General features: G+C 46.6%; 1 protein-coding gene across 7 annotated transcripts in view; it reads left to right on the top strand.

Moving 5' to 3' along the window:
* RBMS1 (RNA binding motif single stranded interacting protein 1) overlaps positions 1-12,399 on the top strand; it is a 237,981-nt gene that overhangs the window by 207,126 nt on the left and 18,456 nt on the right. For all 7 annotated transcript variants that reach the window (XM_062187272.1, XM_062187264.1, XM_062187255.1 and 4 more), the window contains exons 5-6: positions 88-245; positions 3,103-3,182. In XM_062187272.1, coding sequence (XP_062043256.1) covers positions 88-245; positions 3,103-3,182 — 238 coding nt within the window. The remainder of the gene's footprint in view (positions 1-87; positions 246-3,102; positions 3,183-12,399) is intronic.

The raw sequence follows: 12,399 nt of genomic DNA, 5'->3' as shown, positions 1-12,399 counted from the left end.
GACTTGAGCAAAAAGAGTGGCTGAAACAGTTTTTTAACATAATATCTTCTGTTGGAAATAAATGGACAATTCTGTGTTCTGTTTTAGCAACAGGAACAAGATCCTACAAACCTGTATATTTCTAATTTGCCATTATCCATGGATGAACAAGAACTTGAAAATATGCTCAAACCATTTGGACAAGTTATCTCTACCAGGATACTACGTGATTCCAGTGGTACAAGTCGTGGTGTTGGCTTTGCTAGGTAAGCATGCTGCCCTTTCTTCACAATATTGACAGTAAAACCTCTGGCCTGATTGTCCTAGAAAGTAAAAAACAACCAAAAATAGAGAATTTCAGCCATGGTTATTGGCGTAAGTTGCACCTGAAGTTAAATTACATGTAAAGATGTAAAGATTGGTTTGCATTGTCCCAAATCTTTAGGCAGTTTACTATGATTTGTTATTGTCGTTGTTGTTTTTACTATTATTATTATTATTATTATTATTATTATTGAGAGACAGAGTATCCCTCCCAAGCTATTTCTCTCCCACAAAGGCCTGCAATGGTAAGTGCTAGGCCAGGCCAAAACCAGTAACCCAGAACCCAGTCCAGGTTACCATGTAGTGCCATGGACCCAACCACTTGATCCCAACCACTTGAGCCATCACCTGCTGCCAAGGTGCCCCTTACCAGGAAGATGGAATCAGGAGTGGAGCTGGAATTCGAAACCAGGCATTCCAGTATGGTTTACAAGCATCCTAAATGGTGCCCTCACTTCCAAGCCAAACACCTGCCCTTCATTAGGTTCAAGTATCCTAAGGACACTAAATATTTGGTGGCTTGTGACAAGAAACATGAGCAATAGTTCTGAAAGTGACCTTAATATTTTAATTAGATCAGGATGGATGCCTTTTTTTTTTTAATCTGAGAGGCAGAGAGACAGAATTCCCTTCAGATGCCCACAATAGCCAGGACTGGTAGGAGCTGAGAATACAATCCAGGTCTCCTGTGTGGGTGACAGGAACCCAGCTGCTTGAGTTGTTGCCTCTGCCTCCCAGCACCTGCAGTAGCAGGAAGCTGGAGTCAGGAGCCAGAGCTGGATCTCAACGCAGGCACTCTGTTATGGGACAGAGGCTTCTTAAGTGCTAGGCTAACCACTAGCCTCCTGACTTCTTAAAAATAATAATCAGTCTCCTCAATTTCATATTTCAGTATTTTTTTCTCATTAGGTAGAAATTTGATTTGCCACCAGCAAATCAAGAAGAATCTGTCTAACCACCCTACAATTTAATAAATGTTTACATTTTATAATTTTCTGGTTTCAAAATTTTAAAGAAAATGTTCAGATGTCACAAGTACCTGCATTCCTTCTTGTTTTTATCCATTCTGTCCCAGAAAGATACCTAAGTAATTTTGTTTCTAAAGGAAATATATTAAACAGATAAAGCTTTGATTTTTGCCAGGGTTCTAAAATCCAAAAGCCCACATCCAAAAGCTGATTTTACCTGATGAGTTCTCCAGGAGCATATTAATAATGTGCTGCAACAGTTGATGTCTAATGTTTTCAATTATTGACTTTGACTCCAGAGGAAAAATTACTTTCATATACAAATGACAATCCCAGTCCTGTGATATCAACAAAGCATTGCATATTATTTTACATATGAGAGAACTGCGGCAAAAAGGGACCTTTCCTTCTTACCTGGCTGAAGCAAGGACGAGTAGCTGCTTCTTGTGGCTCTCTTAGTCCATTGTTCTTTCTTTTCTAATAAAATTGAAATCTCTGAGGAGTAAGTCTCCGAGGCCAGCATCTCCAGTGTACCCACTTCGCTGGTTAGAAGGATCCGGGTGACACACAGCTCTGCATCATCTATAATATCCTTCTAAAAGCAGATGAAATAGTACCATTTATGCATTCAAAACCAAAACTCAATTATACTTTTCATTGTTACCATCCATTAAAATGAAGGTGTAACTCTCTCTTAAGACTATAGCACATTTAGGATAGATTATTTAATGTTTCTTCCATTAAAGAAAAGCAAGTTAGTCACAGAACTGCCCAGAAGTGTTTTTCAAATGTTTTAGGTACCTGTCAGTATATGAGTGTGCTTCAAGAAGTTCATGAGAACTGCATGTTGTGGGAAAAAACATGCATGGATTTCAAATTTTTTTTTTGCACCAAAATAAATTTATCTTCCATTTTCCCTGAATTTTTGGAAGTACAATCAGAATAACCTCCAGAGATAGGCTCTATCCTTTAATTACTCCTTTGAAGCCAAGATGCCAAGCTATGTTATTGACTGAAATAGTATAAATCCTGAAGTAAACCTAAAAACATATAAGGCACACATTTTCTGGTTGGCACTAGCTGCCATCATGAGTCTTTAGTCTCCATTCTGTGAGTATGTGAAAGGAATGACCAGCTGTTTATTTATTTGGAGACACAATGAGATAGAGACAGAACTCTCATCCACTAGTTCACTCCCCAAATACCCACAGCAGCCCATGCTCAGCAGGCCAAATCCAGGAGCCAGAAGTCAGCTGACCTCTCTTGTGTGGGTTTCACAGACCCAACTACTTGAACCATCACTTGCTGCCTCCCAGGGTGTACATTAGCAGGAAGCTGGAATCACGAACCAAGCCAGGACTTGAACCCAAGCACTCTGATATGGGATGCGGGTGCCCCAGGCTGCCTCTTGGCCAGGTTCCCACCCTCCAGACCACCTCAGAAATAGCCAATATTCTAGCAAGTAGCAAATACACTAGTATTACACGCTGAGGTTTTTAACTCAGTGTCTTAACTAACTATTGTATACTGGTTTTTAGTTTGCCAACAAGTAAATAAAACTATATATCCTACGTGCTTGATAGTAAACACGTGAATATAAGTTATTCTGTCTTTTATGGTTCAGAATGTACTCTGGTTATCAGTTGTCATTGTACTATACGAGTACAGTATAGGTAAAAGAATAATCACTCTTTTTATCACAGCCATGTTTTTTGCTAGCTTTCATTTGTATCTGGAAATCCCTATAAGAATGTTTCTGTATGCAAAGAACAGAATGAAAACTAAGAGCCTCCTAAATATTTATAAATATTCTACATTTGTATTTAAATAGGATGGAATCAACAGAAAAATGCGAAGCTGTTATTGGTCATTTTAATGGAAAATTCATTAAGACACCACCAGGAGTTTCTGGTATGTTGTTCAACATTTTATCCCTAGTCTTTTATATCATGTGGGTGTAACTGCAGCACAGGGTGACTCTTTTATCAAAAACAAGAAGCCCTCAGGTCACCATTTAAAATTTTCTTTGGATTGCAAGTAAGACTTTAAACGTCTGTCTCTGGGCATTGGATGTTGAACTGTCAGTGGAAGCAGACCCAGCCGAAGGAGCCCTGTGACCTGGGGAGTAGCACAGTGCAGGCAGGGCTGCTGCTTGGCTGCGTCAGCTTTCTCTGGACCCGCCTAGTCTCCATCCCGGCAAGCTGCCCAGCACTGGGTCACGTTGCCGAGGAGGGTAATGCCTTTCCCATCCCTGTTGCACCTGGAGCTCACGCCCACGGCTGCTGCGTCCCCTCCACTCCAGCCACCACCTCCTCACTCCACCATGTGGTGTCATCTTCATGCACACCATGTGTCAGAAACTGTCCATCCCAAGGTCACGCTGACTCTGGCTCAGCTGGAACCTGATCTGAGATGCAATGGGATCCTTCCATTCCCATTATTTACTGGTCTTTCTGTTCCTGTTTCCTGTTCCTGCCGAATCCAGTGTCTACCTTGAGCGCTGCGTCTTTCTTGCGTGGCTTCCTCAGTGTTGTTACCCTGTCCTGGTCACGCCTGCCTGGCAGGACGCCTTCCCTGATCCTGTTACCTCTGCAGACCGCCGCTGTATGAGATCCACCCTGACAGAGGCACCGCTAGGTGTTCGTTGTTGTTGAGGTTTCACAGACTGTACTTGCTCACCTAGAGAGCGGAACCCCCTTCTCCCCCAGGCCAAGTCAGTCTTAGAGGCCACCGTTGTGTCTGTGGTCTGTCACAGACGGACACACTTGGACGTGGCACCCGTCCGCAGACGTCTTCAGCCGACCAGTCCCTTGGCACGGCCGCTGCGTGCTGGACGTGCTCGCCCTTCCCGGCTGCAGTGCCGGTGTTCAGCAGCCTCTGCAGTCCGCTCCCTAACTCGAAGCAGACGACTTCCCTTCCTGCTCGAGGAAAGAAATGGAGATCAGCAGGCAGAAGTGCCACGAGCTTCCCGCTTCCTCCCGACAGGGGACCTTCGCCCAGTTCCGGGCTCACCTCTCTCCTTCCTCCGGGCCATGGGTTCCCAAGCTGCCTTTGAGATCCCGTCCCTTCATGGTCTCGTTCTGCTAACTACACCCTCCCTCCCCCTCCTTGTAAAATGTCAATCTCTGTCTTGCTCTTCTTTTTTTCCAACAAAACCAAAAACTTACTTTCAATCTATGGCAAGACTAATTGGTGGAGAAATAGGAGAAAATGCACAAACACTAAGTTGTAGAAAGAAACTTTGTGAACAGAACTGCAATCGACATTTCTTAAAAATCACAGAATCTGATGAAAACTCTGCCAAAATTTTTCTAGAAAAAAAGATGCCCATTCGCGTTTGAGGTCATTTAAGTCTTTGCAGTCTTGAAACGAAGCAAATCTGAGCACTCTTCACCTCCCTCTTTTGTGATCTTTTATGTCTAACCTTCCTCACTTCCCACTCACATCCCAGCTCTGTACGATCTTGACATCTTCCCTAGCGTATAACTGACACGGCGCTTGGTAAGTACCTGCTAGGGTGCTTGTGACAGACCACCACAGAGTAGCTTCAGCAGCAGACATCTAGTGACTCAGGGTTTGGGGGCACATGGTCCAAGTGGGTGGCAAGATTGTGAGGAAGGATCCACTCCACGAATTTCCTCAGCCTATAGGGGCCATCTTCTCCCCTTCTCTATACCCATTTGCCTCTATACCCATTTGCTCACCCCACTGAACTCATTTGAAGACTATCTCTGAATAAGGTCGAATTCTGGGTTACTCAGGGCTAGGAGTCAGCTCTCACATCTGGATTTTTTGGCGACAGGAAAGATAGTACACAATTCAACGCATACCACTCATCTCCTGATTATCCAACCTGAGGGTGTCCCTGGCTTTTTAAAAATTTTTAATTTTTTTTAGATTTATTTATTTATTTGAAAGGCAGAAATACAGAGAGAAAAGGAGACAAGACAGAAAGAGAGAGAGAGACATCTTCAATCCACTGGTTCACTCCCCAGATGGCCACAATGGCCAGGTCTGGGCCAGGCTGAAGTCAGGTCTCCCATGTGGGTGCAGGGGTCTAAGCACTTGGGCCATCTTCTGCTGCTTTTCCCAAGTTCATTAGCAGGGAGTTGGACTGGAAGAAGAGCAGCTGGGACATGAACCGGTGCCCATGTGGAAAGCCGGCACTGCAGATAAAGGCTTAGCCTCCTGTGCCACAGCGCTGGCTCCCCTTCCCTGCTTTCATGGGCTGGGTCCGTAATGTGGTATTTGGTACCACTGGCTCCTCCCTGCTGTGTCCTCCCTCGGCTCTGCTGCTCCTCTCTAGTTTTTTCTCATCTCGGATTACTTTGTGGATTTGTTTCTTGGTTGTCAGTGTTTTCCTGCATTCCACTTTGGGCTCACAATTGCAATAGATTTCATCCATTCTCAAGATTCTACCTGTGACTTATATTTAGACAACACTTGACATGCGTCGCTCCAGCCTGGCTTTGCCTTGGGCTTTCAGGCTGCTTGGCCTCATTCACTTTCGGTTCATCCTCAACTGTTTCCCTTCCCATCTGATCCTGCTGTGCCCTCTTCTTGTCCTTATCAGTGGGACCAGTGTCCACTCAGGCACCTGAGTGAGAAACCTGGGCTCCCCACACCTATTTTCCTTCTGGTTCCATCTAGAATCTACTTTCTCCCTCCATTTCTCCTGCCACTGCCTGGTTTAACCCATATCGTCTCATGCCCAGGCCATAGCAGCAGCCTCCGGATGGCCCGCCCCACCTAGTCTTACTTCTTTCTGATGTCCTCCTGGACTGGCCAGAGAGATTTGGATACAACATCCTCGTTTGTATCACTTTACAGCTAAAACTGCCCCCTCCCCTAGCCAAGATAGGTCACTGAAGGCAGAGGGACTGCAGCTTTTGCCCACTTCAGGCCTTTGTCCTTCCGTTTCCTGCCCTCCTGGTGATCCTCTTCCAGTACCCACCCCCGGTGCTGTGCCAGCACGCCCTGTTGCATCATTTCTCTTTTTTTCCCCTCTTGTGGTTTCCAGTGCCTCTCATCCTTTGGGTTCCCTTTAACCAGGCTGCCTCTGACTCAGCAGTGATAGAGCACCCTGACACCCATCGTCGTTATAGCACTGAACAAACTAGAAGCTCCTGAAGGCAGAAACTATTTCTCGTCTTTTTTATGTTCGTGCTGAGGGTGGTACTTGAGCCATACTGAGCAACAGCAAATGTTTGTTGGTCTTGGGAAATTTTCGCTGCACTACGACAACAACTTAAAAGCTAGCATATGGGATAGAAGAAATGAAATGCCTTCGGACTTGAAGCCAGGCACCAGCCTGTTGCCTGCCCGCGGGAAGGCAGTTTTGAAATTTAGAAACCCTCCCCCCCCGCCCTTGCTTTGAGAGGGAGGTACTGCAGTTGTTAAAATGGGGGAATGAGAAAAAGTCCCAAACACCTTCTCCATCTTTAGCTGCCGTGATACATGCACCGTGCTGATTCGATGGCAAGGTGTCATCAGTCCTTAGGACCATGTCAGCTCACAGCCCCACCTGCTCGCCTCTCCCCCAGCAGGTCCTAGGGGTATGGCTGGGGCCTCACCTTCTGTTGGATACAAGTCTGGAGAAGGAGCCTTTCACTGCTCCACTCCACCCCCTGCTGGCCAGAGTCTCAGAGGTTGGATTGGCCCTGTCCACAGGACTGACCCTGAAATCCTCATGCAGCGGGGAGCAGGCCCCCGTGCTCATCCCTGAACTCAGAAGAAACCTCTGCAGCGAGTGCTCACAGCAAAACCGAGACGAGCACAAGACGGATCCTTGGATCCTCGGATGCTCTCTCCTAGCATGACAGGGTTCCTCCCCACGTTTTATATGCAAAGACACAGCACTGGAGTAAACAGATTCAGGGAGGTGAACCTTGCAGGTGAACATGAAAGGCAGGTGGGGCCTAACCTCTAGGACGTGAGCACAGAGGCCACATAGAATATTTATCCCGGGTTTTCACACTGGAGAGACAAGAAGGTGTTGAGGTATTTTGAAGTCAGATTAATTGCAGCCCGAAGTCACTGAAGCAAGTTTCTGCAAGGCTGTGCGTGCGTTCCCTGTGTTCAGTTCTCGGGCTCCTGTGGCTCCAAGGTTCCATCTTTAACTGGATGACTGATGGTTACCATTAAGGATTCACTTTCATTTTCTGCACCCAGTTGAGTTTCCATTTCATAGAGAAACTAATTTGTCAGTATGCGCAGTACCACAGGCTACACTTGATCTTGTAATACTGAAACCCGACAACACACTGTTTCTGTGGCTGTAGCTGAGGACGAGCGGCCCACAGGCACAAGTGTGGGAGCGTAAAATATGAGCCCTGGAAGTACTCTACTGTTAGAAAGGGAGCCTACGCAGAGGGCTTCCTTTTCGGTTTTGTTTTGTTGTTGTTGCTGTTGTTGTTTTTAAGGTAGTTTTGTTTTCCTACCAAGAAAACTTGAAAGAAAAAGAAACGGTCCAAACTTCTACTGAAGGCTAGGGAGCAATGTCATGGGCGGCCTCCTGTAAACCTACCCTCCAGGCCACTGAGTGCAGCATCTGTGCCCAGCTGCTGTCTTGTTGGCTGCCTCCGTGCCGTCCATCGGGACCACCAAGGCGTGGTCCCTTTCAAGAGCTGCTCAGCCACCTCCCGGTGAGCCGTTTGCCTTCCCAGCTCTGTCTTGCGTGAGACAAGTCCAGGAAGGGGAGACAGCCAGGGCACGTTTGTTGTGCTGTCGTGTCGGTCTGGGATGCACTCTGCCAGTTCGCTGAATGAAGGGCATCCCCGGGGTCACAGACTGAGGTTGGACGGTTTCCTTTCTTCTTCCAAAGGACGCCGTGGCCGTGCCATGGAGCAGTTCACAGACTATCGGCCTCTGTGCCATTGCAGGTGGTAGGGGAGAGTTTCTTCCAAGTTGTGCCAAGTGACAAATGGGGCATGAGAAACAGACGAGGTCTTCTCCCCCGAGAACAGGGCCGCGGCCTGTGCGGTTTTTGCAGCTAAGCCAGCCTCACTGCTCTGGGTCACACGTCACCATGCACCACTTTGGCACACCCCACGATCGTTCCTCTGTGTAGTCCTAGTTCTCGTCTCAACCGGATTGCAGGTTCTGCGGAGGCAGGAGCTGTGTGTGATTTTCATCGTGTGCCAGGCCCAGGAAGCCAGTGCGGCACCCTTCATGCAGAGCTCATCCCAGCAGTCATGGCTAGAGTGAGGGCCTTTGGGGTACCTTTATGCATGTAAGTGAGAATAAACTGTCCTTAGGCATGTGTGTTTGAAACATACAGCGTAGAACTCAGAAAGACACTCTCCCCAACACAAGTGCATTTAGACTTGCGCATCCACAGAGAATCTGGAACAGGTTCCAGGTTTTTTTTCCCTTTTCTTCTCCCTGTGAGAATTATCCCTGAGTACCTGTTTATTGGATGCTGCTCTCTCCTCTCATCCCACCTGAACAGCTACTCCATAATCCCAGTTTCTCCAGGGAGTGCACGTGATTATTGTCCACAGAACCAGATGAGCAACAGAAACGCTGTCAGGCAAGGGCAAATTGAATGGGCCTCCACTCTGGGATTTAAATAATGTAGGCTCGTTGCGAGGCAGACATAACATTTCACAAATACAGTCAGAGGATGGTTTATTTAATGATGCAAGATGTTTAGCTGGCATAAGCAGAATTACCCAGGATGGTTCCTGTCAGAGTGCTTGGATTCTTGCACGGCTGGCGATTTGCCTGTGACGCTGGAGCCAAGTGCAGGAAAGGAGCTCGCAATACACACAGGCCCCAGAAGACACACTCCAAAAAATGAACCGACCTAAGGAGGAGGTCAGCGGTGTGTGTGTGTGTGTGTGTGTGTGGTCACCTCTCATGTGCCACCCATACCCTTTCCACACAGTGTGGCAGGTGGCACGGCTGGGTCCGCCCCATACCTGACCTTGGGTATGGGCTTCTTGGAGACGTAGTTGTAGTTCTGTAAAAAAAGCTAACAGACCACATTGTAAATTCTAATGCGATTTGTTTTCTGAAATGCCTTTTTAAAATCCTGTGTTTTCGTGTCTGAAGTTACCATATTTTAAAAGAAACTTTGTCTGATAGCAGATGCTTCTTTAAATGTATAATATCATTTGTTGGAAAAAGAGTTGCTTATAATTCTTTCCCCACCCAGTCCTTTGTGTTCCCCTGAAATCGGTGGGATATTGTTCTGTATCTGGACTGACCTTGGATTTGAGTGCTGGCTGGATTGTAGTAAGTCAGGTGGGCTTGGAACATCCCTAACCAGGGTTCAAGAACCTACGGCTTCTTTTTGAGACACCCTACATGTGTTCCATAGTGGTTTTCAGTAACTCCCTCATGTGCGCTGGATAAACGTGCCATCCTGGGAAGCTAGTGGGCCGGCAGTTTCTACATAGTGAATGCTAGAACCAGGGATGGCAAGATGCAGTTGTGTAGAACTGGTGAGCACGTCAGGAGAATTTGTCCAGGCGGGAACACTGTGATCACCATCACAATTCAGGGATTTGTCTAACAACACTCTCCCAGGACCTGCCTAGAGCAGCAGAATGTCTGGGAGACTCATGCATGTGGGCCGTTGGCTGGCGCTCTCCTAGAGCTGCACATGGCCCTGGCACTGCCTGCCAGACACACTCACCCCCAGCCCCCCCAGGACAAAAGCCAACAGTGTGCTCGAGGCCACAGGAGATAGTGCGGCCACCCATCCCTCTTTGGGCCTCTCCATGACATTAGTGGAGTCTGGATGAGTCCCCATGTGTCAACAGCAGAAGAGTTTGAAAAGTGTCCACTCGCTGGGAATGTGAGTGCCTGTGCCATCCCCATTGCTGTGCCGGTGTCGTGTGCATGTATGGCTGTTGGCAGACTGCAGCCAAGGACTTGAGCTGCTGTTACATCTGCTTTCTGTGCTCCTCTGACTTCTTTGGGTATGTGCCCTGCAGGCTCTGACCCACCCATTGCAGAGCTCTCCGACTGCAGTGACAGTGTCCCATGGCAGGAGGCAGCAAAGGGCATGTTTACGTGACACACTACCTCTCTAGTAAAAGACCTGGAGGTTTTTCCATGGGGTTTTATTGCCCATTTTGGTGTGTGAGTGTTTGTCTTAGGCACTGTTACTCATACAGCCAGAAAATGTTGGCAGCTCTGCAACAAAAGGAGCACAGCCTTCCATGTCAGGAGTTCCACATCTGTGGGTTCACCCAACCTGGGATCAAAAATGCTCAAAAACTCTGTGTAGGTACTGCCCATGTGTGCAGCTTCGTCTCTTGTCCTTACTTCATAAACGGCTTACATAGCATTTACACTGTCTTCAGGATTCTAAGTAATCCAGAGATGACTTAAAGTGTACGGGGGACTCCATGGGTTATCTGTACATACTGCACCATCTTCTAGAAGGTGCTGCAGCCTTCATGGATTTTATTATCTACATCCTAGAACTGAGCCCCCATGGATACACCACAGGGTGAGTGTAGGTGAGGACACAAGCGATGATCCTGGTGCCTTCAGGGTGGTGCAGGCCTCCCTGTGCAGCTGCAGTCTCTGGTCGTATGATGGAACAGGTCCACGGGATCACACTGTGGGATGTGGCCGTCAGTGGCCACGCTGAGCAGCAGCCCCGGCTCTGAGTGGACAGGGGACAAGGGTCGTCTCGCAGAGCCAAGGCTCAGACTCCTTCTCCACTATGGAAGGGAAGGCTAGTTTTTAGAAAGACAAGGAACCACAGCTGGAGAGCTGCCAGTGTGTCAGGCCCATATGCTTTGGGGGCCACGGTAGTTGCAAATTTTATACCCATTCACTCTCAGGTTCTGCCAGTAAGGGATGATAAATAGTGGAGAACAGTTTTGCCCAATCGTAAGGGTCTTAGGTGCAAGATGTGAGTGTTGCTATGAAACAGTTTTCTAAGAGACATAAACTTCATCCCTAAAAATAATTGGAACATTTCTTCACCGTGTGAGAAGACAGCAGCCCTAGCTAGCTCATTATTAAATTTTACAGAATCCAATCCCGTGGAAAACATGCCAGTCCCTACAAATATTTGTGACTTCTGAGCCACAGCTCCTGCTCCTGAGAACTTCTAGTAATTTGAAAGCAAAATGAGCAACTAATTCAAAATGTTGAGTTCCCCAATTATAGTAATAGTTATACTAGCTGATATTCATTGAGCACTTCATATGTGACTTGTAATTGAGGGAGGTACTATCCCCATCTCAAAGACTATGAAACCAGAGACATTGAATGATTTTCCTGGAGTCACCAGCTAGTAAATTGCAAACCCAGGGAGACTCATCTTGAGCCAGTGTTCTAACCACTACACAGTACAACCACCAATATAGCAGTTGGTACTGGAGTTAAAAAGATAAATAAGACACACATGTTCATACATTGATAGTTATAAAGAACCTGTACATGACCCCTTTGCAAATAAAACATGATATAAACAAAATAGTCCTACAAGGTAGAGAATGGTCTACCACATACAGAAGAAAAGAACCTATCATGGCTAATGTGTAGAGCAATTGTACCTACATAGACTTAGAAACGAGGTCATGGGGGCATTGAGTTTGTGTTTTCTGTTTATTATGACTTTAATATTGTTAAATCATTTTTTGATGCATAGCCCTTCTTTGTTGGATTGAAAAGTGAGGTGAGGCGGAGGAGAGTTCTATTAAGAATAAAAAACTCAACAGAAACGAAGCTGTTGCACAAACACACTGCACTCCTCACTGTTTCCGCAGACTGAAAGGGAGGTGGATGCACTAGACAGGGATGGGAAAAGGAGACCAACACCTATAGCCCAGGTAGAAGAGCTTCCAGGGAGAGAAACTGTAGCCGAGCCTGGTGGTTGAGTGGGACAGCAGAGTTAAGTGTGTGCACAGAAAGTGGGTGTTTATTGGATCCTTGGGTTTTGTTTTTTTTTTTTTTTTAAAGCGCTCCAGATAGTTGAGGAATTTTGAGAGTAGCCACACTATCAGAACCACAGCTAATTCCAATTGCTGAGTGGCCTGGTTTTCAAAACTTGATGGAAAAGTTTCTTTTGAGGGCAGTCTACATTTTATAGGGTGTTGATTAGCTTAAAATACTGCATAACTAGAAAACACGAGTTGGGAAGCAGCAATTTCTGCAGCCG

Source organism: Lepus europaeus, chromosome 1, assembly GCF_033115175.1.
Source record: "Lepus europaeus isolate LE1 chromosome 1, mLepTim1.pri, whole genome shotgun sequence".
Classification (NCBI taxonomy): Eukaryota; Metazoa; Chordata; class Mammalia; order Lagomorpha; family Leporidae; genus Lepus; species Lepus europaeus.
This window is presented reverse-complemented; position numbering and strand designations above follow the sequence as displayed.